Source organism: Falco naumanni, chromosome 3 (genome assembly GCF_017639655.2).
Source record: "Falco naumanni isolate bFalNau1 chromosome 3, bFalNau1.pat, whole genome shotgun sequence".
NCBI lineage: Eukaryota > Metazoa > Chordata > Aves > Falconiformes > Falconidae > Falco > Falco naumanni.
This window is the reverse complement of record NC_054056.1, coordinates 5,008,406-5,032,662: the sequence shown is the minus strand read 5'-3', so window position 1 is coordinate 5,032,662 and position 24,257 is coordinate 5,008,406. Positions and strand designations below refer to the sequence as shown.

Genomic DNA, 24,257 nt, shown 5'->3' with positions numbered 1-24,257 from the left:
GGCTGCGCTGGGCGGGGGGGCGGGGCTTCCCTGCGCGGGGCACGCCGGGAGCTGTAGTCCCCAGGGCCGCCCGCCGCGCGGGGCACGCCGGGAGCTGCAGTCCGCAGGGCCGCCCGCCGCGGTGGCCGCGTCTCCCCGGTGTTTCCCGGCAGCCCCTGCGGCGCCCCGGCGCTGATTGGGCGGCGGCGCGGGCTGGCGCATGCGCAGTGCGCGGCCGCTGGGAGGCCCGGGCCGGAGCCGCTTCCCTCAGCGCGGGGCCGGCGGGAGGCGGCGGAGCCGGGGGGGCCGCGGGCACCGGCACCGGCACCGGCACCGGCGGGGCTGCGCCGCTCCCCCCTCCCTCCCATGTACCGCGGGGCCGCCGGCTCCGGCGTGCTGATTGGCTGAGGAGAGCGGGGAGCCCTGCGTCAGACCGCTGCCGCTGACGCCACGGGGTGCGTGCATGACGTCACCGGGGGGGGGGCGCGTGTGCCGTTACCGGCACGGTGGCTCACCCAGGGGCGCCGGCGGAGGCGTTAACGGGGCGGGGGGGGGGGGGCACAGGCGTGCGTTAATTAGAGATGGGGTGAAATATTAATGGGGGGGGGGGACCACGGTGAGGGGCGGGGGCGGCCGGTCCGGCGGCGAGGGCTGAGGCGGGGGGGGGGGGCGGCTGGTACAACCCCGGGGGGCTGCGGGGGCGGCCGTCGGAGCCCGGGGAGGGAGAAAGAGAGCCCGGTGTGCGGGCTGGCAGCCCCGGGGAGGGGGGGGGGCAGCCCCGGGGGGGGGGGGGCAGGGCCGCCGCCTGCACGTGGGTGGGTGACACACGTGCTTGGCCGCAGCCACCGCCGTGTGCCGTTGTGCTGGGCCTCCCCCAGCCCTGCCCGGGCTGCTCCCCGGGGGGGGGGGCGAGGGCGCTGCGGAACTGCCGCAAAATGGCACCGGGAGGTGTCGGCAGCGTTCTGTGCTGCTGCGAGCAGCCCCGCGCCTCCGGGGGAGCAGCTTCGGCTGCCCCTGCCCCATCACTAGCGCCCCTGCCCTGCTGTTAGTGCCCCTGCCCCATCACTAGCACCCCTGCCCCATCACTAGCACCCCTGCCCCATCACTAGCACCCCTGCCCCGCTGTTAGTGCCCCTGCCCCATCACTAGCACCCCTGCCCCATCACTAGCACCCCTGCCCCGCTGTTAGTGCCCCTGCCCCATCACTAGCACCCCTGCCCCTCATTAGCATCATACCTAGAGCAGGGAGTGCGGGTGGGAAGGGGAGGACGCACCACAACCCTGCGGAGGGAGAGAGGATGAGGAGAGAGGGGCCAGGATCGCAGCTCGGGCTGTCAGCACCAGCCCATGGTGATGCTGGTTGATGTTGGCAGTGCTGAGCACCAGCCGGCTTTCCTCAGCCAGCTGTGCGGCTTTAGGAGGTGTTGATCTCCCTGCTGTTGGGGCTCTGGCCTGCGGATCCCCCGCTGCGGGGACAGGGTTCCTCTGCCAGCCCGCACAGACCACCCAGAATTTGTAAATTCAGGAATAAACCGCAGTGGGGGCAAGAGGGAAGGACAGCCGGGGCCCGGGAGGTTGTGCCCAGCACGTCGGGGGAACGGTGTGCTGTGTGAGGCGGGAGGTGCTGCCGGGCTCGGGGAAGGGCTGCTGCCAGCTCTCCTCGGCTGGAAGAGGAGTCACCCCGCCACGCAGAGCTTTGGGGTGAGGTGTAAACTGAAAACCCAGCGCCGCTTTCCTCGGCACGGAGCTGCGGGTGGCAGCCTCTGCCCAGAGCAAGTTCCTTCCCGGTGTCTGGGTTGATGGTTCCTGAGCTCCTCCAAAGTGTTACTTCTGACAGTGAAGTAGTTTCTGTTTCCCTTTCTCTAGGGTTTGTCGAGGCTGAGGAGGGTCAGGATGAAGAACCAAGGTGGGGAGACCAAAGCAGCCCCGCAACCTGCCGGCTCCACCAAAACAACCAGCGGGCTGGGGCTGGAGGAGGGCGACGCGCCGGAGGCCGCGGCACCCCTGGAAGGTGCGGTGTTGCTTTCTCCGTATGAGGGTGGGCTTGTTGTATCCAGCTCTTTCACTTGTGTAAGAGCAGCTGTGATTCCTGGGGCAGAAAATCCTGATTTCTTGCTATTTCTGTGTGTGTACAGTTCTGAAGTAGTTACCTGCTTCCTGACGGAAGCACGGGGTTGATTCTCACCCGAAAATGATGGATTATTTATCCTTGCTTAAGGATTCTGTTAGGAAATGTCAGACAACTCTTTCCTTGGGGAAGCATTACATTGAGTGACCATCCCTGTTACCGGCACTTTGTAAAAATTATTCTCTGGAAGACAAAAACCAGGTCTAATCGAGTAGGTGCTGGGATAAAATTAACCCTGCCTTGTATTCTGATGCCTAGTATATGTGGGATGGAGGAAACACGCAGCGAGTAAAGTTATTTTAATAACCAAGTGCTCTAAGTCTCTCATTTGGAGGAAGTTTGGGAGCAAAGGATGTGCTGCCTGCTCTTTCCCTGGGTGTCTGCTGCTGGGGACGAGATATGTGTGATCCGAGACGTGCAGCTGCTCTTATATACGAGGAGAGAGGCTAACACAGGTTTCAAAATCTATTGTAATGTAAAAAAGCCTGGCTCTGGGGATATTAGCCAGCAGTTCCTATGAGGGAAAGCTCACGCACAACCTGCTTTCGTTAAACGACGGTGGGGAGGGAGGGGAATTTTTGCTCTTGACAGATGTCAGGGGCTTGGTCATGCTCTCGTGATCAAAAGAGAGGCTGTTAGGAATGCACCTCCATTGTCAGGGCAGCTGGCTGGAGACGCAGCCAGAACAAAGCAGCTTATGTTGCTGGAAGTTTAGGCAGCCTCGGTGCGGTGGGGTGCTCGGGAAACCTTCCCTTTGCCGTGCGTTCCTAGAGCCCAGAGATCAGAGGGTTCAGGGGAAGTCTCACGCTTTCCTGTTCCCCTCTCCCACAGCTCCTCTTGCACAGGAGGACACCAAGTCCTCCCGGCCTGCCGTGCGGGACGTCTCGGAAGAGCTAAGCAGGCAGCTTGAGGACATCTTGAACACGTACTGTGTGGATGCCAGCCAGGAGGGTCCGGGCGAGGACGGCGGGCAGAGCGAGCCTGTGGAACCAGAAGAAGCTGAGAAGTGTCGTAGCGAGTCCCCAAGGAACGGTGACCAGGAGACGGGCAGCCCCGAGATGAACGGGGAGAAGGAAAACACGAAGGGGACCGAAGAGTTTCGACCCGGTGAGGAGTGTGGGGAGCGGGATCAGAAGAAGGCTCAGGAAAAGAAGAAAGCCAAGGGCCTAGGTAAGAGGTTCCCTGCTCTGGTTGTGCTGCCAGCCTGAGAACTTCGGGGCAGACGTTGGTTTTTATGCCGCGCTAATTACTGTCAGTGAAAGAAGTGCCTCGGGTGCAGTGTGCGGCAGCGTTTGGGAACAATACGGCGTCCCGTTTTGTGGTACGGGAGGGAACACGCGGAGCGCTGTGAAGGCACTGACAGCCCCTGCGTGCTGCTGCAGCCTCCAGATTCTGTGGATTTCTCTTCTGCTGGATGCGACCCTCTCTAGCCAGCCCAGTGGTGGTTTCCTGCTCTGAAAACCAGGTCTCTCCCCAGCTGCTTCAGCTGTTCACCCCCTGCATGTGGTGAAATTTTTGGGGCAGAGTCTTGAGAAGGCGCTGGAGATGGTAGCTCTGGCCCAGGGCAGGCACGGCTGTGAGACCTGGTTTGTCTCTCCTGTCTTTGTCCTTACAAGCCAAAACTCTGTGTAAGTGATTTTATTTTTTATTTATTCAGAATTCTGTGTCTCATTCCAGGCAAAGAAATCACTTTGCTGATGCAGACGCTGAACACCCTGAGCACGCCAGAGGAGAAACTAGCAGCACTGTGCAAGAAATATGCTGAGCTGGTGAGTGCTTATTTCTTCGTTCCAGGCTCTGGGGCTGGAGGACACTGCAGCAGTGAGCGCAGGAGCTGCTTGAGGAGGCAGAGTAGGGCTGTACGTTTATTTTTTTTCCTCTTGATGTTGAGAGGGACAGGCCAGGAACACACATGGACCTTTGCAATGTGTATTCTGAGATCTCTGCAGTGCGGGATACCCAAATTTTAGAGGATAGACGTTGCTTGGTCCAGCCAGGTGTCGGATGTTTGCAGAAGCGTAAGCATGTCCAAGGGTATTTTTGGCAAATCTGCGTGTAAGAGGACTTCAGATCTGTTTTCTCTCTGCTCCTCTAACGTGGAAGCTGCATCTCTTGCCCATCCTGTGCCAGGAGCGTACCGTGGCCTGTTCCGCTGAGCCTGCGTGTCCCGATCTCTGCAGGCAGGGCTGAGCTGTGAGCTGACAGGCCCAGCCGCAACAGGAGACCGCACAGATACGTCTGCCGTCTCTGCCACTCGGTCACTGCATTTCTGTTGATAATTTCCTAGCAAGAAATGTGTGTTCGGCAAAGTCACCATGCTGTTACGTGTGCGCACTCAGCCATACGATGGGCGGTCTGATGCCGCGTTTAACCAGAGCTAGTTCTAGGCACAGATCTAGTTCTGTGCATGGATCTGGAGCAGAGGAGAGGTGTGGGGCGCTCTGTGCGTGGCCACAGTGGATGTGTGCAGGTTTTTCCTGTGCTCAGAGCTCTGCTCCGTTTGAGCAGCGTGTCTGTGGGGGTGCCGGCTGAATGTGCAAGTCTTTCAGATTCCAGCGGGACACAAATTCGGGAAGGAGAAAGGCCGTGCCCAGGGGACTTTGAGCTCTGCATCAGTCCCGCTCTGCTCAAAAGTGGCATCTTTTGTGTTACAAAGCTCTTGTACTCCTCTCAGAGCACGGAGAGCACATCCCCTCATCGGGGCACAGCATATTGCCCTGTCTGTCTTGCTGCATCTGTGCCCTTTGCTCCCCTAACCCAGCTGGAAGAGCACCGTAATTCCCAGAAACAGATGAAGATCTTGCAGAAGAAGCAGACGCAGCTGGTGCAGGAGAAGGACCACCTGCAGAGCGAGCACAGCAAGGCCATCCTGGCCCGCAGCAAACTGGAGAGCCTGTGCCGCGAGCTCCAGAGGCACAACCGCACCCTCAAGGCAAGTGCCTCCTGGGCTTTACTCCAAGAGCCGCTTCATCCCAAGCGTTTGGATCGCTTGCCGTGAGCCGTTTTGGCAAGCTCACCTTTACCAATGGCTGTCCACAGCCAGCCACCCAGGGCAGTGCTTTAATTTTGCTGTTAAGCCATCGTTCTCCACAGCGCCTGAGCGTTACCTCAGGATGTATTCGCTGGAGAAAAGGAGGGGAAAGGCCCCAGGTCCCTTCCTGATTGATACAAGCAATAGCGGGGGGCTGGGAGGGTTCAGAGCATCACAGTTTGGGTAGTTTGCTCACCTGCCTGCCCAGCACAGAGGCTGACGTGTCTCTGCTGTCTCTGCCCTCCTCACACAGGAGGAGGGTGTCCAGCGTGCGCGGGAGGAAGAGGAGAAGCGGAAGGAGGTGACATCCCACTTCCAGGTGACGCTGAATGACATTCAGCTCCAGATGGAGCAGCACAACGAGAGGAACTCCAAGCTGCGCCAGGAGAACATGGAGCTGGCGGAGCGGCTCAAGAAGCTCATTGAGCAGTACGAGCTGCGGGAAGAGGTGGGTCAGGGCAGGGGACCAGCTGTCGGGTGCTCTGGTGCGCCCGTTCTGCCCGGTGAGGCGTGTTTCTGCTGTTGGAGGGGAGAAGGGGCCTCTGGGGTCTTCCCTTGGGAGCTGCCTGGGCAGCAAGGACTGCGCTGGGCATGTCAGTGACGGGTGGTGTTCCCTTGGCAGCACATCGATAAGGTGTTCAAACACAAGGACCTGCAGCAGCAGCTGGTAGATGCCAAGCTCCAGCAGGCACAGGAGATGCTGAAGGAGGCAGAGGAGAGACACCAGCGGGAGAAGGACTTTGTAAGTCTTGCAGCAGCTCTTGAACGGTTGCGAGCGCTTTGCTTTTTGCCTTGTCCCTCTGTGGAGGCTTGTTACTGTTGGATCGCTGAGTGCAGAGCCCGGATCGGGCCACCCTGGGCCTCCTGCGTGCCCAGCGGCTTCGGGAGCAAGGCCGGAGCCCTGCTCTGCTCTTTGGGTTTCTGCAGGCCAAGCGCTGGCTGTGCGGGGGCGTGTTGAGAGCCTTCCCTGGTAGCCACCAGGTAACTGCTTTTGCTCTTCCCTAGCTGCTGAAGGAAGCTGTGGAGTCCCAGAGGATGTGTGAGCTGATGAAGCAGCAGGAGACCCATCTCAAGCAGCAGGTGAGTTACCAGGTCTGCGCACTCCGTCTGTTGAATTTTTTTTCCTCCCTAAGTGGGAAACAACCTGAAGTTCCTTTAATCTGGAAAACACAGGGGCAGGATTGCTCCTGGGTTTGGCATTGGTGAGCCTGTGTCCACACCGTGTCAGCTGAGACTCCCTCCGGCAATTCTGCCTTCTGGGAAAAAAGGAGCTTTGGTTTTTACCAGCACGTTTGCCAGTGCTGGGAGCAGTCGTGTGACCAGACCTTGCTGAATCGGACCCAGCAAGTGTCTCCTGCCAAGGCCAGGAGATGTTTGTAGAACACATCAGCCTCTGAGGATGTTTCCTCAGGAAGGAATTTTTCCACATTCCCCAGTACCCAGTGCTGGCAGAGCAGCTCCGTGCTGCCAGTTTGTCCGGTCACGAGGTGACTCGCTCGGTTCGTTCTTGGCTGACATCTCCCCTCTGCTGGGGGAGGTTGTCAGGAGGTGCCGCGGTGAGCAGTGAGGAGCTGTAACCCTGTTTCCCCCCACAGCTGGCTCTTTACACAGAGAAGTTTGAAGAATTCCAGAACACCCTTTCCAAAAGCAGTGAAGTGTTCACAACATTTAAACAGGAGATGGAGAAGGTGGGTAACACTTTCGCCGCCTGGCAGAGCTTGCGTGGGCTGGAGGCGCTGCCTGTCTGTCTCCTCGGTGCTTCTGTGAGCTGGAAGAGCCACAGCTGAAAAAAATATATTTAGTTTTGCTGGTATTAAAATCAGCCCCGAGCTGGCTGCTCGTAGAAGGTTGATGCCACCCTTGCTGTGCCCCAGCTGCATCAGAACAAGCAACGCTACCCCCGTCCCCTGGTTTGTTGTTGCCTGGTCAGTGTTTCCCCCCAGTGAAGCCGACTGCAAGGAGACCCAGAAGAGCAGAACCTCACTCTGCGCTGGGATAGTGGGTGCCTGTTTGAGGACACGTGAGATGTAACTGCAGCGCTCTGCCTGTGACTTAATTTGTTCCCTTTTTGTCACCCTCACCCTGTAGATGACTAAGAAAATCAAGAAGCTGGAGAAAGAGACCACTATGTACCGCTCTCGCTGGGAGAGCAGCAACAAAGCGCTCTTGGAAATGGCTGAGGAGGTGAGGGGGCTGGGGCTGAGGCAGGCAGAGCAGCGCGGCGGTGTGGTCTGTGGTGTCGGGGGGGGGCTGGAGCCGAGGGGTAGCAGGACAGGCAGGCTGGGGCGGGTGGTGTGGGTTTCCTTTCAGCTTGATTTTCTTCCCTGGACGCGGTGGTGGGAGCCTTCTGTCACACGGTGGGAGCGATGGTTAATTAGTGCAGAGGTGGGTGGAAGAAGCCAGGCAGTCTCTTGACCTCGGGGGAGGGCAAAGGAAGAAGGAAGCGGTGACAATAGCGTCAGGTTCTGCGAGCACCAAATGTTTGCTTGGTCTGGGGTGTTTTCCCCTCGAGCTTCCCTCTGGGGTTTTTATATCTCAGCTTCACAAAAATGATTAACAGATTTCTAGGGAACCCTTGGCTCTCCCCCTTTCTGCCTCGCCGCCCGCAAGGTGGTGGGATCTGAACTGCCTCTCTATTTGCAGAAAACCCTTCGGGACAAAGAATTAGAGGGGCTTCAGGTGAAAATCCAGCGCTTGGAGAAACTGTGCCGAGCCCTGCAAACGGAGCGCAATGACCTCAACAAGAAGGTGCAGGACCTGTGTGCCCACGCACCCCGGGCAGACACGGACCTGTTGGAGCCTTTGAAGGACCCATCCCGGGACAACGGTGAGGCAGCGGTGGGAAGCGCCGCAGCAGAGCAGCGCCTGGCTGAAGATTGCCTTCACTCGGGGAGGCTGACGCACAGCGCGGATCCGGCGGAGAACCTGGGAGAACTGAGCGTGGGAGCCGTGGGGCAGAGAGGGACTGACGAAGGCACTCAGGGCGCTGACTGAGCCCGTCGTGCGGTAGGCAGAGGTAGGGCGAGGGAGGGTAACGTGAATGTTTCCATAAGACTTGATCTGATGCCCCTCTCCTGGTCCTTGGACAGGCGTGAGAGGATGGCCGTCCTGGGCATTTGAGATTTCCTAGCTTAGGGTTTTGGAGGGTTTTTAAAATTTTATATATATATATATATATATGATATATAAAATCTCTGCAGGGCAACGTACACTTTATATATGGATGTACATGAAAACGAGAATGACCCACCTCCCTGTGTGTGTGTGGATAACTAATATATGGAGACTCAACTGATCGTCCCTTTCACTAAAAGACCTTGTCATTGGCAGGCTGCGACTTCCCTAAAATCTAGCGCAGCTCAGGAAAGCAGGTGCGTGGATCTGCCCCGGCACGCGGCGCTGGGACAGCTGGATGCGTCGCAGCTTCCACCTTCACAGCGACACGCTGGCATCGAGTGAAAGCAAACGAGCTGAGCAGGGAAGAACCGAAGCGTTCCCCAGCGCTGGATTCTCGCTCCTTCCTCTGGGATAGGCAGGAGGGAGCTCCCGGACTTGCTCGTGTTTCCTTGTGCCCTGGGCTGGCAGCTCTCCTGGGCGTGAGCTGAGCAAATGGGGGCGAAAGAGGCCGTTTCCCTCCCCTCTGTGGGTTTTGTGTATTGAATGGGGACAAAAAGCAGTGGAGAAACTGGGGGGGCCCGGTTCAGCCAGGCCTCCCGCAGGGCCTTTGCTCTTCCCAGAACCTGCCGATGTCTCAGTAGCCTTACGATTCACAGTTGCCTCTTTGCTATACGCACATGTGCACAAGTGTATTAAACAGTTAATCCAAAGGTCTAATTCCCAAGTGTTTTGCACAAGCGTGTGTGATCAGTTGTGCAAGGGGATGGGGAGATTCCACCTGAGCTCCTGTGCCCCTGCGTTGGGACTTGCTGGGCCCGTCCCTCGGCGCCAAGCAGGCGGGATCTGAGGTGTCCTCAGAGCTGGGGCTCCAGGAGGATAAAACCTCAGTCTGCTCCACGACCTGCTGCTTAAGCTGCATTGCTGGGACCAGCACCAGGACCGTCCTGCGGGCTGGTCCCTTCTGCAGTGTCACACTCCTGCAGGCCCTCCGGTCCGGCCGTGCCGGTGCTGGCACATCCCCCCCTTCCTCCTTTCCCTCGCCGCTTTCGCAGAAGAGTGTCTCCCAAGCGCTGCTGTGTCTGAAGCACTTGCCTGAGGGACCCTGTTGTGCTGGGAGGGTGTTTATGGACAGCTGTGGGGCCTGCTGGCACGGGGCTTGGTGGATCTTTCCTTAGTTTCTCGAGATTTTCTCTTTTCACTGTTTTTTTGGGAGACCTCTTCTTGCTTGGAAACCTTGCTGCAGCTTCTCTTTGTGACAGACTTGATTTTCAGTGTTGCCTGCCTTTTGCTTGAAGCTGAAGCCAGCTGGCCAGGGCCATTCCTTGCAGCGGATGGGTTCAGGGAACACCTTTGGTTTCTCTTCAGCAACGCAACTGCTCTTGCATCTCCTCTCCGCCACTGTACAGTGCCCTCGCGAAGGACCTGCCTCGCTGCCAGTGGAGCAGCCCATGGGAGCTGCTTCCGCATCCCCTTTTCCTCCGTGGGACTCCAGTGAGTTCAGGTCTCACCAAGGCGGCCACCTGCAGCAGAGACGGGGACTGGCGAGTCTCAGCAGAGCCGCAGTCCCGCAGATGCACTGGGATGTGTTCCCTGGAGCCGAGCGGGGCTTTGTCTCCCAGCCCTTCGCTGGCAGCGTTGCTTCCTCCAGTGCGGGGCTGCGTTTCCCTATGGAAGGAGCTGGCAGGAGCCCCTAAGTGAGCGCATGTAGCTCTGGCCTGGCAGGACCACCCTGTTCCCGGGAGCTGGGTTGAGTGAGGGCTGCAGCTGGGCTCTGGACTTCTCTTCCTGTTCCTTTAGGAAAAGAAAAACTTCTTAGAAAGTCACCAATCCCCCCTTACCCCCTTTATTTTTTTTCTTTTCCCTGTTAACGGTACAGATAACCTCCGCGGGGGCTATTGTATGTATCTTTGTATCCAATAGAAACACCCAGCCTTGCTGCTGCTGCTGCTGCTGCCGCCTCGTTTCTCGTTCATTAGCCCACGTTTGGGAGCGAAGATGGGGGGCAGCGGGTGGTGGGGAGGGGGCTGAGCGCAGCTTCCCTGTCTCCCAGTGGCTCCACCACTGGTGCCCAGCAGAGCGAGGTGGGGGAGGCTGGGACCTGCTGAGGCGGGGAAGGTTGGGTGGGTCCATCCCCAGGACCCCCAGCATGGGGGGTTTGGTGTGTGGCTCTGAGGGGGGGGCAGGTGCATCAGCCCCCCTTGCCCTGGGGGTTCTGGCTCCGGTGGTATCAACCCCCCCGGCTGGCCAGCCTCCGGCATCTGCATCTGCTCCAAAATGTCCCAAAATTGGCTTAAAGTCCTGCAGTAACTGCAGCGAGCAGCTGCGCTCCGTTCTGCGCGCGCTGGGGGACGCGGCTCGGAATCCTGGCGCGGCGCGAGGCTGGGGGCTCCTTCCCGCAGAAGCGGATCCCGCGATCACACCGGTGACACCAGGGGGACTCGGGGTGGCAGAAGGAGGGGGTGGCAGGTGGCGACCCCAGGGCTGCCGGGGTGCTCCGGGGGAAGGCACGTGGGAGCAGACCCCGGCACCGCCAGCAGACCCCGGCTGTGCCAGCGCGGCGGCCGTGCCCGCTCCGGCTGCGCGGGACCGTGGGCCTGATCCTGCCCCCTCCCCTACTCCCGCACGCAGCGGTGATACCCGGCGCGGCCATCCTGCACGCCGCGCTGGCGTCCGCGATGCCACCGCCCTGGGGACACGCCGGAGGAAGTTCCCTTTCCCTTTAAATGCAAATCTCAGTCCTGGGGCTGCGGGGACGAGTGTCCGGGGGGGGGGGGGGGGGGGGGTGGGGGGGGGGCTCGGGGTGGCCGGCGGGCTCAGGGACAGGCACCGGTGGGCTCGGGGTGGCCGGCGGGCTCGGGGCCGCAGCTGGGTCGGCACCACAGGCCGGACCAAGGCCTGGCGCAGGTCAGTGGCTGCGCGGCCACGGCGCTCTGGGACGGCGGCCGGAGGCTGCGGACAAAGGGGGGGTCCCACAGCCCCCGCCGGCCCCGTCCTGCCGCTGCGGGGGGCCCTGGGGCGCGGCGGTGCTCGGTCAGTGCCGCGGGGTGACGGGTGCGTGGCGGTGGCCTCTGCCCCGCTCTGGCCGGGGGCAGCGGGGGGTCACGGCCTGGCTGGCGTGGCCCAAATCCGCCTCCCCGCAGCGCTGGGGGGACGCTGAAGGCCGAGGCCAAGCCCTGGGCTTCGCTCCGCGCCGCGATGCTCCAGCGCAGCCGCCGGGGTCGTGCAGCCCGAGCACGGCGCCAGGGAGGGGGCCCAGGCCCGGCTTCGGCCCTGCTGCCACCACCGCGGTGCAGCCCGTGCACCCCGCTCGCCTCGTCCGTGGCCGGCACGTCACCGGGCCTCCCTGCTGCGCTGTGGGCTGAGGCGGCAGGGACAGCACCGCTCTGGGCGCTGCTCCCCCGGGGGACCCCCGTCCCCGCCAGCTTGGGGCACGCGTGGCCCCCCCGGGTACGAGAGGCTCAGCACGGGGAAGGAGCCACCAAGAGCCTCGTCCATCCCGCCAGGGTCCCTGTCCCGCCGCCCCGGTGCCCCAGCACCCCTCAGCATGGAGGACCGGAGGAAGAAGCGGAGCCCCAAGGCCTGCCTGGCCCCGCCGCTGCCCGCTGGGGCCCCACGGCCGCTGCCCCACAGCAAGAGCACGTCCTTCGCGCTGCCGCTGCCCACCCTGCCCTCACCCAGGCAGCGCACCCGGCTCAGGCGGTCAGTGCGGGCCCAGAGGTGGCCACCAGCCCCCCACAGCCCCTCTGGCACGGGGCCAGGGCGGGTCTGGGCGATGCCAGCCTCTCTGTTCCCCGTGCAGGACAAGCAAGGAGCGAGCTCGGGCAGGCACAGGGGTGTCACGGGGGGCCCCGCTGCAGCACAGCTTCCTCACCGACGTCTCCGATGTCTGCGAGATGGAAGGAGGGCTGCTCAGCCTCCTCAGTGACTTCCACTCGGGAAAGCTGCAGGCCTTCGGTGAGGGGCTGGGGGGCCAGGGGGGTTGGGGGGGCCAGGACTGGTGGCCGTGACGCCTCCCACCTGCGGGCACAGGGAAGGAGTGCTCCTTCGAGCAGCTGGAGCACGTGCGGGAGATGCAGGAGAAGCTGGCGCGGCTCCACTTTGGCCTTGACGTCTGCGTGGAGGAGCTCCCTGAGGAGCAGAAGAAGGTGGCGGCCGACAGGAACCTGGACCAGCTGTTGGCACATGTGAGTGTCACCCCCCTTGCCCCTGCCTGGCCCCGCTGCCGTGGCTGGGCACCCCTCTGGCCCTGGCCCCGCTGCCAGCACCTCAGTCTCTGCCTTTGCCTCCTGCAGCTGGAGGAGCTCAGCAGCTCCATGTATCCTGAGCCTCGCACAGGGTGGGGGCCGTGGTCATAGTGGCGGTGGTGGCAGTGACAGCAATGGCAGCAGCAATGGAGGTGGTGGCTGTGATGGCATTGGTGGCAGTGATGGTGGTGATGGTGGCCATGACAGTGGCAACAGCAGGGGTGGCAGTGATGGCAGTGGTGGCAGTGTTTGTGGCAGTGATGATGGGGGTGGCAGTGATGACAGGGGTGGTGGTGGTGGTGATCGTGGGGGTGGCAGTGATGGTGGCAGTGATGGTGGTGGCAGCCGCAGTGGTGGTGGTGGCAATGATGGTGGCGGTGGCGGTGGCGGTGGTGGCAGCGGTGCAGTGGCAGTGGTGGTGGCAGGGGTGGCAGCGGTGGTAGGGGTGGCAGTGGTGGTGGTGGTGGCAGGGGTGGCAGTAGTGGTGGTGGCAGTGATGTCAGGGGTGGCAACAGTGGCAGTGGCAATGGGGGTGGCAGTGGCAGCAGCAGGGGTGGCAGTGGTGCCACTGGTGACGGCCGTGGCAGTGGCAGGGCTGGCAGCGGTGGTGGCGGCAGTGGTAGCAGTGGCAGGGGTGGCGGCGGTGGCGGTGGCAGTGGCGGTAGGGGTGGCAGTGGCGGTGGCACGGCATGACCCCACGGCGCTCGCCCTTGACCCGTGCCAGCCAGAAGCTGCACCTGGCCGAGAGCTCGGACGCCGAGGACGCGGCCGCCTGACCCCGCGCCCGGCCCGGCTGTGGGGCGGCCGCGAGCCGCGGCGCCCAAGGGACCCCACAGCGGGGCCGACCCCGCGGAAGGGCCGCCGGGGCCCCCGCCGGTCAAACGGGGGGAGCGCAGCGCGCCAGGCCCTGCCAGCGCCCCCCGCTGCCATCTTGGCGGGCCCCACGGGCGGGGCAACGGCGGCGAGGGGGCGGGGCTTCGCCTGCCGTCGCGCTCGGGTGACGTCATCGCCAGCCGCCGGGGTGCTGGGGCGGCCATGGCGGCGGTGCTGGGGCCGCAGGCCGAGGCCGAGGGGTGGCGGCGGCTGCTCCGCGCCGTGACCCGCCTGCAGGTGGGGGCCTGCCCTCGAGGGGGGTCTTGAGGGGAAGGGGGACACACCTGGGTGGCTGGGGGCCCGTGGGGGGACGCGGTGGGGGAGCATCCGTGGGGGAACATGGCTGGGGGGGGCCCCCTGGGAGGACGCGGGTGAGGGGGTCTCTATGGGGGGACACGCCTCTGGGGGGCCGGGGGGGGGGCGTGGGGGGACGTGGGTGTGGGAGCCCATGCAGGGACGCGCCTAGGGGGGCCCCGTGGGGGGACACGGGTAGGGGGTCCCCCCGTGGGGAGGCATGCTTGGGGGGACACGCCTGGGGGGGCCCGTGGGGGGCCACAGGTGGGAAGGGACATCACGGAGAAGGGAGGGGGATGCCCGTGGGGTCACCTGGCGGGACAGAGGGGTCGTCGGCGGGGGGCCCTGCTCCAGCCGGCGGTACCGGCTAATTAAAGCCTCATTAAAGGCTCATTAAAGCCTGCCTTGGTTCCAGACATGGCTGCGTTTGCTCCTTGTGCGCCGGGCCGTGTCCTGTGGGGTGCTCGGGCAGGGGGCGGGGGGGAGGGGCCCTCTCCCTGTCTCCAGCAGTGCCCCTGCCCTGTGCCCACAGGCCTGTGTCAGGGGTTACCTGCTGCGGAAGCGCTTTAGGAACCTGCGAGCGGAGTACGAGGAGGTGGTGCGGGAGATCGAAGGAGACCTGAGCCAGCTGCGGTGGAGGGGACGGCTCCTGCCGCGGCCTCTGTTTGTCCCTGAGGTCCGTGCGTCAGGGTGGGGGGCTTCTGCGGCCCCGTTTGAGACAGGGACACGGCGGGCGGCATGGCTTGGTGGTCCAGGCAGATGATACTTGTACGGGATAGTCCCAGCAACCTGTAATTCTACCAAATGAATCAGCAATAATTGCATAGCCCTGGCCTGGAAGACTCTCCCTGAGTCGTGACCCTGTGTCGCCAACTGAGGATTTCTTCCCCCAGGGGAAGCTCAGCCTCAGGTCAAACACCCGCCCTGCACAGGTCACTCCTGGAGCCTGACAGGTGGCTCCTGCAGTGGCTGAGTGCCGCTCTCATCATTTTACCGCTTCTGCAAGAAATGCCCTTGAAAAAGTTTTCGCTGTTCAAGCCGGAGCACATCACTGTGGTAGCAGGAGTGCTGCTGACGGCACGTCTCTGGCTGGGGCAGAGCCTCTGGCCCACAGCAGAGCCACCTTTCAGATCTTTATATTTTCTTTTCCTTATATTTCAATCTCTCACATATTCCCCCTTTAGATACCAACACAAGGGAAGCATGCAGCTCCACAGGAGCCTGTACCGAGCGATGAGGCTGGCACGGAAAAAGCACAGGAGCTGGATGCCTCTGAACCAGAACGCGACTGGGGCTGCAGCAGTGTGAATCCTACAGCCCAGCTGCAAAGCAAGAAAGAACTGAGCTCCATGGGCGAGGGCGATGGAGTGAGCCCCCCAGATTTTGGGGCTGATGCCACTAAATGCACTGAAAAGGTGTGCATCCCCCCTGCAGAGAACGAGGACTGGCGGAACGGCAGTGACATATCCTCTGTGTGGGACGATGCTGTCCTGGAGGCAGAGTCCCTTGAAGGCTGCCTGGGTAAGAGATAGGCGCCGGTGCACAGCCTGTGCTCTCCTGCGTGGTCTGAGGGACCTGGTGCTCTGCACGGGTAGCGCAGTAGGTCCTTGGAGAACCGAAACCTTGAGAATATCTTGGAAAAATCAGAACCAGCTCGGTGCAGGAGACAGTAGGTGCAACATGAATCTTTGTTCTAATAGGTTATTCTCCCATTTCTTCGCAGAAATTCCGCTTGAGGACATAAAGGAGCTTCCTCGAACTCGGTCTGGTCTCCAGTCCTACAGAAATCACTTGATCATGGAGTTGCTCTGGCTGCAACAAGCTATTGTCAGCCGTAAAAACGTAAGGACCTGACCCTTCCTCTTCCCAAACGGGGGGTCACAGCAGTGCCTGTCTGCAGCTGGAGTGGTGCCATCTGCAATGGCGATGGCTCATTTACCCAGCGATCGGACTGGATGCTGGCAGGCCCTTTTTTTTTCCCCTTTTCTGGAGGGGGGGCGGGAAAAAATGCTGGAGGAAGATGGGAGCTGGTTAGATCTGGTTCCAAGCTTTGTTCTTGGCCTGCTACAGGGATGTTGCTTCTTTGGTAACTGCCTGTATAATGCAGCGGTACATACCTAGGCACTTGCCAGCTTGGTGAGCTGCTACGGGTGTTGCGCGAAAGGTGAGATTTGTGCATCTTCTGGCCAAGTGCAGCAGTTTTGCTGGCTAATCTGCAAGGGTGGGTGCCTTCCTGCTTGTAGGTCTTTGGGATTTAATTATTAATGCTTGGTTTTCTTTCTCTTGCAGTATTTGATGCTGAAACAGAGGCTGGGGGTTCCTGGTCCGTAAGAGAGCATTCCCGAGCACGAGGGGCACATGTATTGGTGTGGAGAAGCAGCAGAGCTTCAACACTGCAGTCGTGACAAGACCTCATGGACATTAGCAGCTTGGGGGAACTCCAGCTCTGTGGGTTGATGTTTTCCACTTTGGATGAATGTGGCAAGAAAGCCTTTTATTTCTTTTAAAAGTGAATACTTGGTCAAAGTGGGGATTAAACAACGCTTTGAAGCCAGGGAGGTGGTTGTATGTCCTGGAGGGAGTCCCAGCGAGGCCTTCTTCCACAAGGACTCTATTTTGTGTTGGCTGAGCTGGACGGTCCTGGGGGAAAATCGAGGCTGGGAAGATTGTCACTTCAGAAGGCGCTTGACCAGCTGATTGCTTGTGGTGGAACTAAAATGCCTAAAGGCAGCAGGTGCTTTGAACCTGCAGACACAAGCTCTTCTCCACTGAACTGTGGGGGACCTGTATCGATATCCAAGCTGTGTATTCGGGCTGGCTCTGCACATTACAGCTCTGCAATATCTGGGATCTCCAAGCACTCCTGGTAGGCTTCGGGGAACACCCAGGTGAAGTACTAAGCTGGGAGAAGAGTTTCCTCGCTTCCCTGGGCAGTTGGTGGGGAGCGATGGCACATCAAACCCAACCTTCAGGAGATGAGATTCCTGACTTGCATGTCTCTGGTCGTGGTGATATCTCTCTATGTGGCAGAGTCACCTGGACTGGTGCTTAAGGGAGCAAGTAAGGACTTAACAGGGTTTGGCGCTGTGTCTCTGTGCTGCTCTAGTTCAGGGGCATTCGCGGTCTCTCAGGGTTTTTCCACATGGTGCTGTGGTTCCCTACTGTGACCCCAAGCTTCTGTGCAGACACTCTGCGTTCCTGCCACCTGGACAGTCACTTTTGCCATACGGCAGTTGTATCCTTCCACTCCCAAATTATGCCAGCTTTTTTGTGAATAAAAAGCTTTGCTGACACTCATCTCTGAATCTGCCTATTCCTGTCTGGCTTGTCACCTTCTCCTGGGCAGAGCCAGGTGAGTCCGTGGTCCGTTTTGACCCATGGCAACCTGTTCAGTGCAAAGGGTGGTGAGGCCACAGGGATGTGGATATTTGTTCCATCCACACAGGACAGAAACCCATTGCACTCCTCATGCGGGTAGCAAGTGGTGGCAAGGGGGTGACAGCATCTGGATGGGATGTGAGCTGCTGCCATAAAGATGCTGGCACTTACTGCACCTCCAGGCTTGTTAATCTGAGCCCGGTGGCCACGGAGGCTAGTGAGGGAGCTGGCTGTACTTGGTGTTTGAGGATTAAAGAGCTGTGTGGTTCCTGGTTCTCAGGCAGGAAGGTGCTCTGCAGGTTGGTTGATGCCACAACTTCCTCCTGCTGGGCCTGCATCCATGGAGACAGCGAGTTGCAGCCAGCCTGCACTGGGAAGGGACAACAGGGAAAGGTTTGGGCTCAGCAGGAGGCTGGCCGGAGCTCCCTTCTGCTCCCTACACTGGTCCAGGGCTTGCTTGACCCGCAGGGATGAACTGGGGGATGAATTCCTGTGGCTTAGCTCCAGTACCTCCAGCCAAGAATGTGGTGGTGTATCGCAACGGTGACCCTTTCTTCCCTGGGAGGAAGTTTGTAGTGAACCAGCGGCGGTTCCTGACCTTCGAGGTGTTTCTGAATGAGGTGACCAAGAGCATCCACGCGCCCTTGGCTGTGAGGAACCTCTACACACCCAGGCACGGCCACCGCATCGCTGAGCTGGGGGACCTGCAGGACGGGTGCCAGTACGTGGCTGCAGGCTTTGAAAAGTTCAAAAAGCTCAAGTGAGTAGACAGACCTTTGGTCTCTGGGTTTGGTAGGCGGCTTTAGATCACCTCTGTGGGGAATGTATTGGGGTGTGAATGGAAAAAAAAGGTAAGAGGGGTACAAACCCAAGGAAAACCAGAGACTGATGAGTTTCTTTTTCCTCCTGGAAACTACTGGACATATTCTAGATCACATGGGAAATGCAAATATTCCTGATAAGATCATTTGACTCTCAGAAGAAAACATGCTGAGGGAGGCGTGTGTCCTCTGGCAGGATGTTGTGATGGGTGCTGCTTTGCTTCCTGCGCGCCTTGTTCTGTGGTGTGTGGGAGGCTCTGCTGCCCACTTCCTCAGCAGGGCTGATTGTTGCACTATACTTGCCAACAAATGCTTTTGCTTTGGTTTGATGGAGGTTTTTTTTGTTTTCTAGTCCTGCACAAAAGTAGAACTGTTAACAGAGGGTTAAAGAAGGTTTTTGCGGCATCGCTTAACGCTTGAGAGTTTGTGTGTGTTGTGTGGCAGGTGAATATGGCTCCCTGGTGTATGTTGCATTTCGGTGAGGAGGTGGTCCATTGGCCAGCCCTTGGAGCCTTGGTCAGCGAGTAGCACCAAGGGATAAAATCTTCTGGGTCTCTGAAATGGTCTGTATTTGCCAGGGAATTTCTTAGATACAGCAGATTGTAATCTAGACTGAAGTTCTGGGAGACCACAAGGTGAAGCACCTGGAGAATTGTTCCAGAAGTGACCCGCACATCTGGCAGTGATGCACCAAGGCAGAGTAGTTGGTAGTTTTCTCACTGCTCTTTAGCCAGCTGTGGCCCAGTTGGTACATGGCAACATCATTGCCTTGTTCCCACAGCTATTTAAATCACGGAAGGAAGGAGCTCCATGGGACAAGAACCAGCGAGGGTCTGCGGGTGAGTCCCTGGGGTGAGTGGGGGTGCAGAGTGAGCAGGGAGGTGGGAGAGGCATTAGAGCTGGCGCTGATGAATCTAAAGTTGAGGTTTAAGGCTGCGAGGTCCCTGTTTGAGATCAGGCAAAAGCGCCGCAGGAATCGGTAGGACGTGTGAGACAGCGCAGGGGCTGCTGCTGTGTACCTTCATCCCCCTTAGTGCAGGGGAAGGATGTGTGCTCGGAGGTTGGCTGGCAACTCTGCGACGCGCTCAGCAATGCAAAGAGCCTCTCCAGCTTGGTGTTGCTGACAGCAAACCCCACCTAGCAGCAGCAAGACTGAAGGCAAGGCGGGTGGTGTCCCAGCGCAGGCAGCTCCTGGTTGAGGGAATAGCCCTAGGATGCTCTGTCCCAGGGCTGTCCCTGTTCTGCACTGAACTCTGTCTCTAGTTCCACGTTGTAGCCCCCTGGAAGTCAAACGTCTTGGCACGATGGCAGAAGCACGCCCGCCTGCCCTGCACGATACAGTAAGTGCCTCGGTGTTTTCTCCTTGGAGGATCTCTGGGAATGTTTTCAGAGGCTGGAGGAGGGAATTCCTCTGTGAGATTCTGGGAATGCTGCCCCACAGGGACAATTCTCAACTTCTACCAGAAGTATTTGTTATAAATATTGTCTAGGCACCAGTGGCTGTGCGCTTTTCCCCATCATCCACAGCTATGGGAATACTGGCTCCTCACATGCTCTGGGTTTTTTCTGCTGCAGTGTTTTCCGGAATGGGGATTTGCTGAGCCCTCCTTTCCCACTGCCGCTCCCCAAGAGCACCCCACTGCAGTGGGACACGCTCCTGGCCCTGCTGACAAAGAAAGCCGACCTGCGCAGCGGAGCTGTTAACAAGTGGGTATCCAGATAAGGCACTGCTGGCCCGCCTTTCCTCATGTCTGGAATGTCAGCAGCTCCGATTAGCGCAGTGGACTGGGAGTTCAAACGGCCCTTCCAGTCTGCTTCTGCAAACTCATTTGCTTTTCAGGTTTTTCCATCTTTAACCCCAATATCCTGGGTGTGCTGTGAGGAGGGCTGATGTTGCTGGTGGTCTGGTGAGAAAGCGATAAGGAAACAGTAAAGCATGGCATAAAAAGTTTATATCTAGAAGGAGGGGCTTTTATCCAACAAACAGCCTACCTTCTCCTCATACATCCACTTACTGGCACCCAAGGAGAAAGCTGAGATCTACTGCATCTTGCTGATCCCTGGGTGTAGTATTTCTGCATGCTTCCTCGGAGTAATACTAAGAATGATTGATCCTCTCTGCCTTGTCTCGGTCCTGTTTTACCACTTTTCACTTGTTCAACCGCTTCCACGCCGAGGGGTTGTTCAGGATCTTGTGACAGCTCTAAACCCTTTACTGTCTCTTCCTCAAGACTCTGCAGGCTGGATGGAACCCAGGTGTCTGGTGGAGAGGAGCTGCTGAATGGCAATTACTATGTGGCAGTGGGAAATGAGGAGTACAAAAAACTGCCTTACTTTGAGCTGCTGGTGCCCCAGGATTCTGCACGCAGGACACTGTGGTACATAGTCTGTGGCAGAGTGATTTAAAGATTTCTCTTCAGCTAAAGCCATCCTTTTTGTAGCCCTCCTGTTCAGTGCTTTCTGCTTCGGGGCTGGGGTTTTGCTTCATGTGTTGGAAGTTAAGAAGAAAGAATGTGTTTTCAAAGCTTTTGCTGTAATGGTTAGTCCCTGAAGTTCAGAGCTCAGCACCAGAGAAAGCAAGCAGTTTGGTTGTTCCTCACTTAAGTGTTCGTCAAGCACTGAGGAACACCTGCCCGTTAGGCTGGGCACTGAATTTCACAGGCCTGTGGTGGGTGGGCACTGTGATATAACGGGAATGTGATCCACTCTACCTGCGCTGAGGAAAAACACCTCCAGGGGCCCTCTCCTATGGGAAAAGGGGAGATTGTGTCCTCCTACAGCCGACTTCTGCCTGATGCTGAGAATCTGCTGCTTCTTTGTTACAGGAACCACCAAAATAGCAGGCGCAAAAAATACCGCAGAAAGGTAGGTGGCTCAGTTGGCATGGGACTGTGTGCAACGACTGCCATTGCTTTTGTGCAGGCATACCTCTGTTCCCAACTGCCATAGCTACAGCATCCTTGCTTGGTACCATTCCCAAAGGAGAGGAGCTAGAGACAGCGATGTGGCCAAATCACACTTGAATTAAATCTCACGACCCAAAGAAAAGCTCCTTTAAAGTGGCCTCACTTACCTCTTCTCCTTTTTGGCTGATAGGCAGGGAGAATTCACTCTGGAGCTAGACTATCTTTCCTGCTCACTGCGGGGGTCAAATGCCCAACAGAGACTACAGATACAGCAGCTGGGCTGTCTTAGATTGTCCGTTGAAACGTGCATCTGGGCTATCTGTGCCTTTGGCTTTTTAAAATTTACTCTTCCTTTTTTGTTTGTATTTAGTTTGGTGAACTCTGTGCCAGCTCCCAGGACAGACCTGGTGACTCCGCTCTTGCTGAACCACCTCAACAGGTAGCAATGACTGCAAAAAGTGTTTCAGGTGTTCCCTGTATCTTTGTCACTTGTAGTAGCAGCTTAGAACTCCAGCCAGAGAATGCAGTGTTACAGCTTTGTACCAGTCAGGATCAAGGGTCACAGGGGAAAAGTGCAGTGTGTAAGGGATTGCCCTGTGAAACTTCTCTTGTTTTTATAAACTGCGTTATCAAGAAGACCTATCAGAAGTGTGTGATGAATACTTTCAGCTGGACAGTCACAGGGTGCAGACCAAAGGAGCTGCAGAGAAAGAGAAGGCCCCAACTGCTCTTCCACAACGGCAAAGGCAAGCCAGGAAATCTCGCCTCAAAGAGGAAGAGTCCATTTTCCATGCTAAACCTGTCTGTGCAGGGCAGAACAGAAGGAGCAACAGGAATGTGCAGCGCTGGCCTGATCAAGGTAAAGGACACTGCTGGAAGGGTAGAGGAAGACTGGCTTTACTGTGATGCTAAAGAAGAAAACACCTGCAGGTGCACTGAAAGCAAGCAGTGATGGATCCAATAACTTCTTTATTTCTGCTTCTTTTCCTCTCCTGGGCCTGTATGAGGACTTTCTGTAGCCTCAGCAAGCCCAGGCCATGGCTATCTGCAATACCCATTGAACAGCTTTTTTCTTTTCTTCTCCTCGCAGAAGAAAGTGTCTATAAACCCAGAGATCCTAGGAAGGAGAGGCGAGGTTCCCAGGCAGTAAAGGAGGATGGACACGCAAGGGTGGACGTACCCATTGATCAGGTCTGAGAAATTATTTTCTGCCCTGTTAGCAGTCTTACTGCTGCAGGGAAGTACCCGTGGTCCCACTAGAATCTGTCGGTGCTGCAGGTTTTGCACAGCAGGGAGGCCAACTCCATTCAGAGACAGCCTATGAGAACACATCAATCAGTAGTTTATAGCAATTGCTTGGGGAAGTCCTTCCATTTTCTCACTCGTTTTAAGTCCTATTTGTTAGGTTTACGAAGCACTGGGCTTCTCCCTACAATGTGTAAAGATGAAAGTAACCACCAGAGGGAACTTCAGAAACCAGAGGACAGTGTGTAACTGCAGGGCTTTGCATTTTAGAAAGCGGAGAGATTGTCCTCTGGGTAATGAATATTTCCCTTCTGGAATGTAAGAGTTACAGCTTCCCACTACAGTAAGGATATCAAAGGCTTTCCTCGATTTTTTTTGTGTGTACTACTTCTATTCTTGTTCCTATTCCAGCGAGTTGCAGAACTTATACCAAAAGCCAAAACGATACACCACAGTAAGGTATTTATTCCACTCAATGGCTCTGTGAAGCGTGTAAGATCCTTCCTGGCTGTGTTCTGATTTCTTACACTAGAATTCAGTAACCCCGAATACAACTCGTTAAGCAGAACTTGCCTGTAGCCAGGTGAAGATTAGAAGCTGGCACAGAATAAACACGTAATTCATAAAATGACCAAATACATTTTATTAGATAGTAACAAGTTTAAACCCCTTTTTTTAAAAGGGGGGAGAGAGAAAAGTAGTTTTTAGAAACAAGATTCTGTCTGAAAAATGTCTGCAAGGTGCTTATTATTTGTGGCATTAATGCTTTAAACTTTTCACAAGGACATTTAGAATTGATGTAATGGGATGACATGCATTATATTGCAGGTGATTCACAGCTCTGCCTCGGTAGCCTCTTTGAATTAACTAAAACTTCAAAGGAAAATAACTCCTTTGAACTTAAATTAGAGAAAGGCCTAGTAAAGAATTAGCTAATGGTTCCTGACTTCTTGGCTCAATGGGGAGCCTGGTGTGCTGTGTTTGCTTTAGAGGCTGGGCTGGCATTTCTCAGTGGGGTGGGCAATCTGGTGCCGCTGTTTTTCCCTCCCCGCCCAGATCACTCTGCTGTACCATTTTTACTACATTTGCGTGTTCACAGCTCTCCTCTGCAGAGAGAGAGAATCACTAGGCATTAATTAACTTTGAATTTAATGTAGAATCCCAACTTTGCATACCAAAGCTATGGTAAGACTGGAAATGGAATCCAGGAATTTAGTCCCAGAATCTTTCTGCAATAGTGAGGTGCTGATAACTGTATTTCTTTCTCACCACCAAAAGGCACGGACTGCAGACAAATCACAAAAGACTGTGGCAAGGGAAAAGGATGCCAGTGACTCTGAGGATAAACAGCACTGAAGGATGTTGCCCTTGGCAGCAAAGAGCTCTGAAGAGTTCACAAAGGGAGTGTGATGGGAAAAGAGGGACAGTTAGGTACAGGGATATCTGCACAGCTGAAGACAACAAAAGCAGGGGAATCCTAGATTTCTGTACCACCACAGGCTGGCCACACTTTTTGATGAATTAACATACTCTTCTGAAAAATCAAGCATACTCATCATCTAGGCTTGAGAAGCAGAGTACCAGTGAGCAATGAATCAGATGCACGATGTCGTTAAATAATGAAGATGTTCCCCCTTTCCTCAGAGGAAACAGCTGCTTTGCTGAACTCTAATTAAGCTGGTGTGTATCTGAACTTGGGAAGGAAGAATTACCAACTAGAATACACACCTTTACAACAAAACGTCTGCCCAGAAGTTTATTCTATGTCAGAAACTTCTTATAAAGAAGTTTCATCATATCATCGTCCCTCTGATTTGGAATGCTTGGATAATGTTTGCAGCACTCAAACCTGTTCCCAAGACTATACACATTTTGTTTCTATTAACTTGTTTCAGGAGCATCTGCTTGATCTAGGAAAAGTCAGTGTAATAAACAGCTCTTATATTAACTGTCTCTGTGCAAGGCTGTTTGTATTTCCCTCCGTGGGGTTTCTGATTAATTACGAGGATAATTAAAATAAAAGATTTTTCCTTTTGTCATTGATCTGCTCTCTTGGACTGATAATTTCACTGAAAAGAAAAACACCCTTCCCTCCCTAGGGGCAAGCTGCACTGTTGTTATTTTACAGATTAAAATAGGGACTGTGCAGTGTGACCCCGTACATCACAGCTGAGCACAGTGGAGGAAGCTGCTTTCATGTGCTTGGCCACAAAAAGGGAGAATTCCTAAACAGATCCCTTC

At 57.1% G+C, this 24,257-nt stretch overlaps 3 protein-coding genes across 13 annotated transcripts; all 3 read left to right on the top strand.

Annotated features, from left to right (window-relative positions):
* Positions 1 to 210: 210 nt before the first annotated feature.
* Positions 211 to 8,965, top strand: TXLNA (taxilin alpha). Of its 4 annotated transcripts, none has more exons than XM_040587756.1 (12): positions 211 to 434; positions 1,846 to 1,990; positions 2,939 to 3,277; positions 3,785 to 3,876; positions 4,869 to 5,039; positions 5,392 to 5,586; positions 5,761 to 5,880; positions 6,144 to 6,218; positions 6,734 to 6,826; positions 7,227 to 7,322; positions 7,782 to 8,144; positions 8,469 to 8,965. In XM_040587756.1, the coding sequence occupies exons 2-11, from the start codon at positions 1,873 to 1,875 to the stop codon at positions 8,130 to 8,132; spliced, it is 1,650 nt and encodes a 549-aa protein (XP_040443690.1). In that variant the 5' UTR covers positions 211 to 434; positions 1,846 to 1,872; the 3' UTR covers positions 8,133 to 8,144; positions 8,469 to 8,965. The 4 variants fall into 4 exon arrangements, with proteins under 4 accessions (XP_040443690.1, XP_040443688.1, XP_040443689.1 ...); XM_040587754.1 differs by having other exon boundaries at positions 7,782 to 8,154; XM_040587755.1 differs by having other exon boundaries at positions 7,782 to 8,154; positions 8,339 to 8,965.
* Positions 8,966 to 10,590: 1,625 nt separating this feature from the next.
* On the top strand, positions 10,591 to 16,963 carry LOC121085253 (coiled-coil domain-containing protein 28B-like). 6 transcript variants are annotated; one of them, XM_040587744.1, is made up of 10 exons: positions 10,591 to 10,677; positions 11,759 to 11,954; positions 12,055 to 12,209; positions 12,285 to 12,439; positions 12,548 to 12,570; positions 13,228 to 13,609; positions 14,199 to 14,342; positions 14,851 to 15,187; positions 15,390 to 15,508; positions 15,956 to 16,963. In XM_040587744.1, the coding sequence occupies exons 2-10, from the start codon at positions 11,800 to 11,802 to the stop codon at positions 15,995 to 15,997; spliced, it is 1,512 nt and encodes a 503-aa protein (XP_040443678.1). In that variant the 5' UTR covers positions 10,591 to 10,677; positions 11,759 to 11,799; the 3' UTR covers positions 15,998 to 16,963. The 6 variants fall into 6 exon arrangements, with proteins under 6 accessions (XP_040443678.1, XP_040443675.1, XP_040443679.1 ...); XM_040587741.1 differs by lacking the exon at positions 10,591 to 10,677 and adding an exon at positions 11,032 to 11,159; XM_040587745.1 differs by lacking the exon at positions 10,591 to 10,677 and adding an exon at positions 11,032 to 11,159 and having other exon boundaries at positions 13,224 to 13,609.
* A 108-nt stretch (positions 16,964 to 17,071) lies between these two features.
* On the top strand, positions 17,072 to 23,965 carry DCDC2B (doublecortin domain containing 2B). 3 transcript variants are annotated; one of them, XM_040587811.1, is made up of 10 exons: positions 17,072 to 17,804; positions 18,647 to 18,704; positions 19,129 to 19,205; positions 19,441 to 19,572; positions 20,097 to 20,243; positions 20,691 to 20,730; positions 21,142 to 21,210; positions 21,441 to 21,630; positions 21,862 to 21,962; positions 23,295 to 23,965. In XM_040587811.1, exons 1-10 carry the CDS (start codon positions 17,515 to 17,517, stop codon positions 23,370 to 23,372), a joined length of 1,182 nt encoding a protein of 393 aa, XP_040443745.1. In that variant the 5' UTR covers positions 17,072 to 17,514; the 3' UTR covers positions 23,373 to 23,965. The 3 variants fall into 3 exon arrangements, with proteins under 3 accessions (XP_040443745.1, XP_040443744.1, XP_040443743.1); XM_040587810.1 differs by having other exon boundaries at positions 21,142 to 21,630; positions 23,295 to 23,382; XM_040587809.1 differs by having other exon boundaries at positions 21,142 to 21,630; positions 21,862 to 23,965.
* Positions 23,966 to 24,257: the final 292 nt, after the last annotated feature.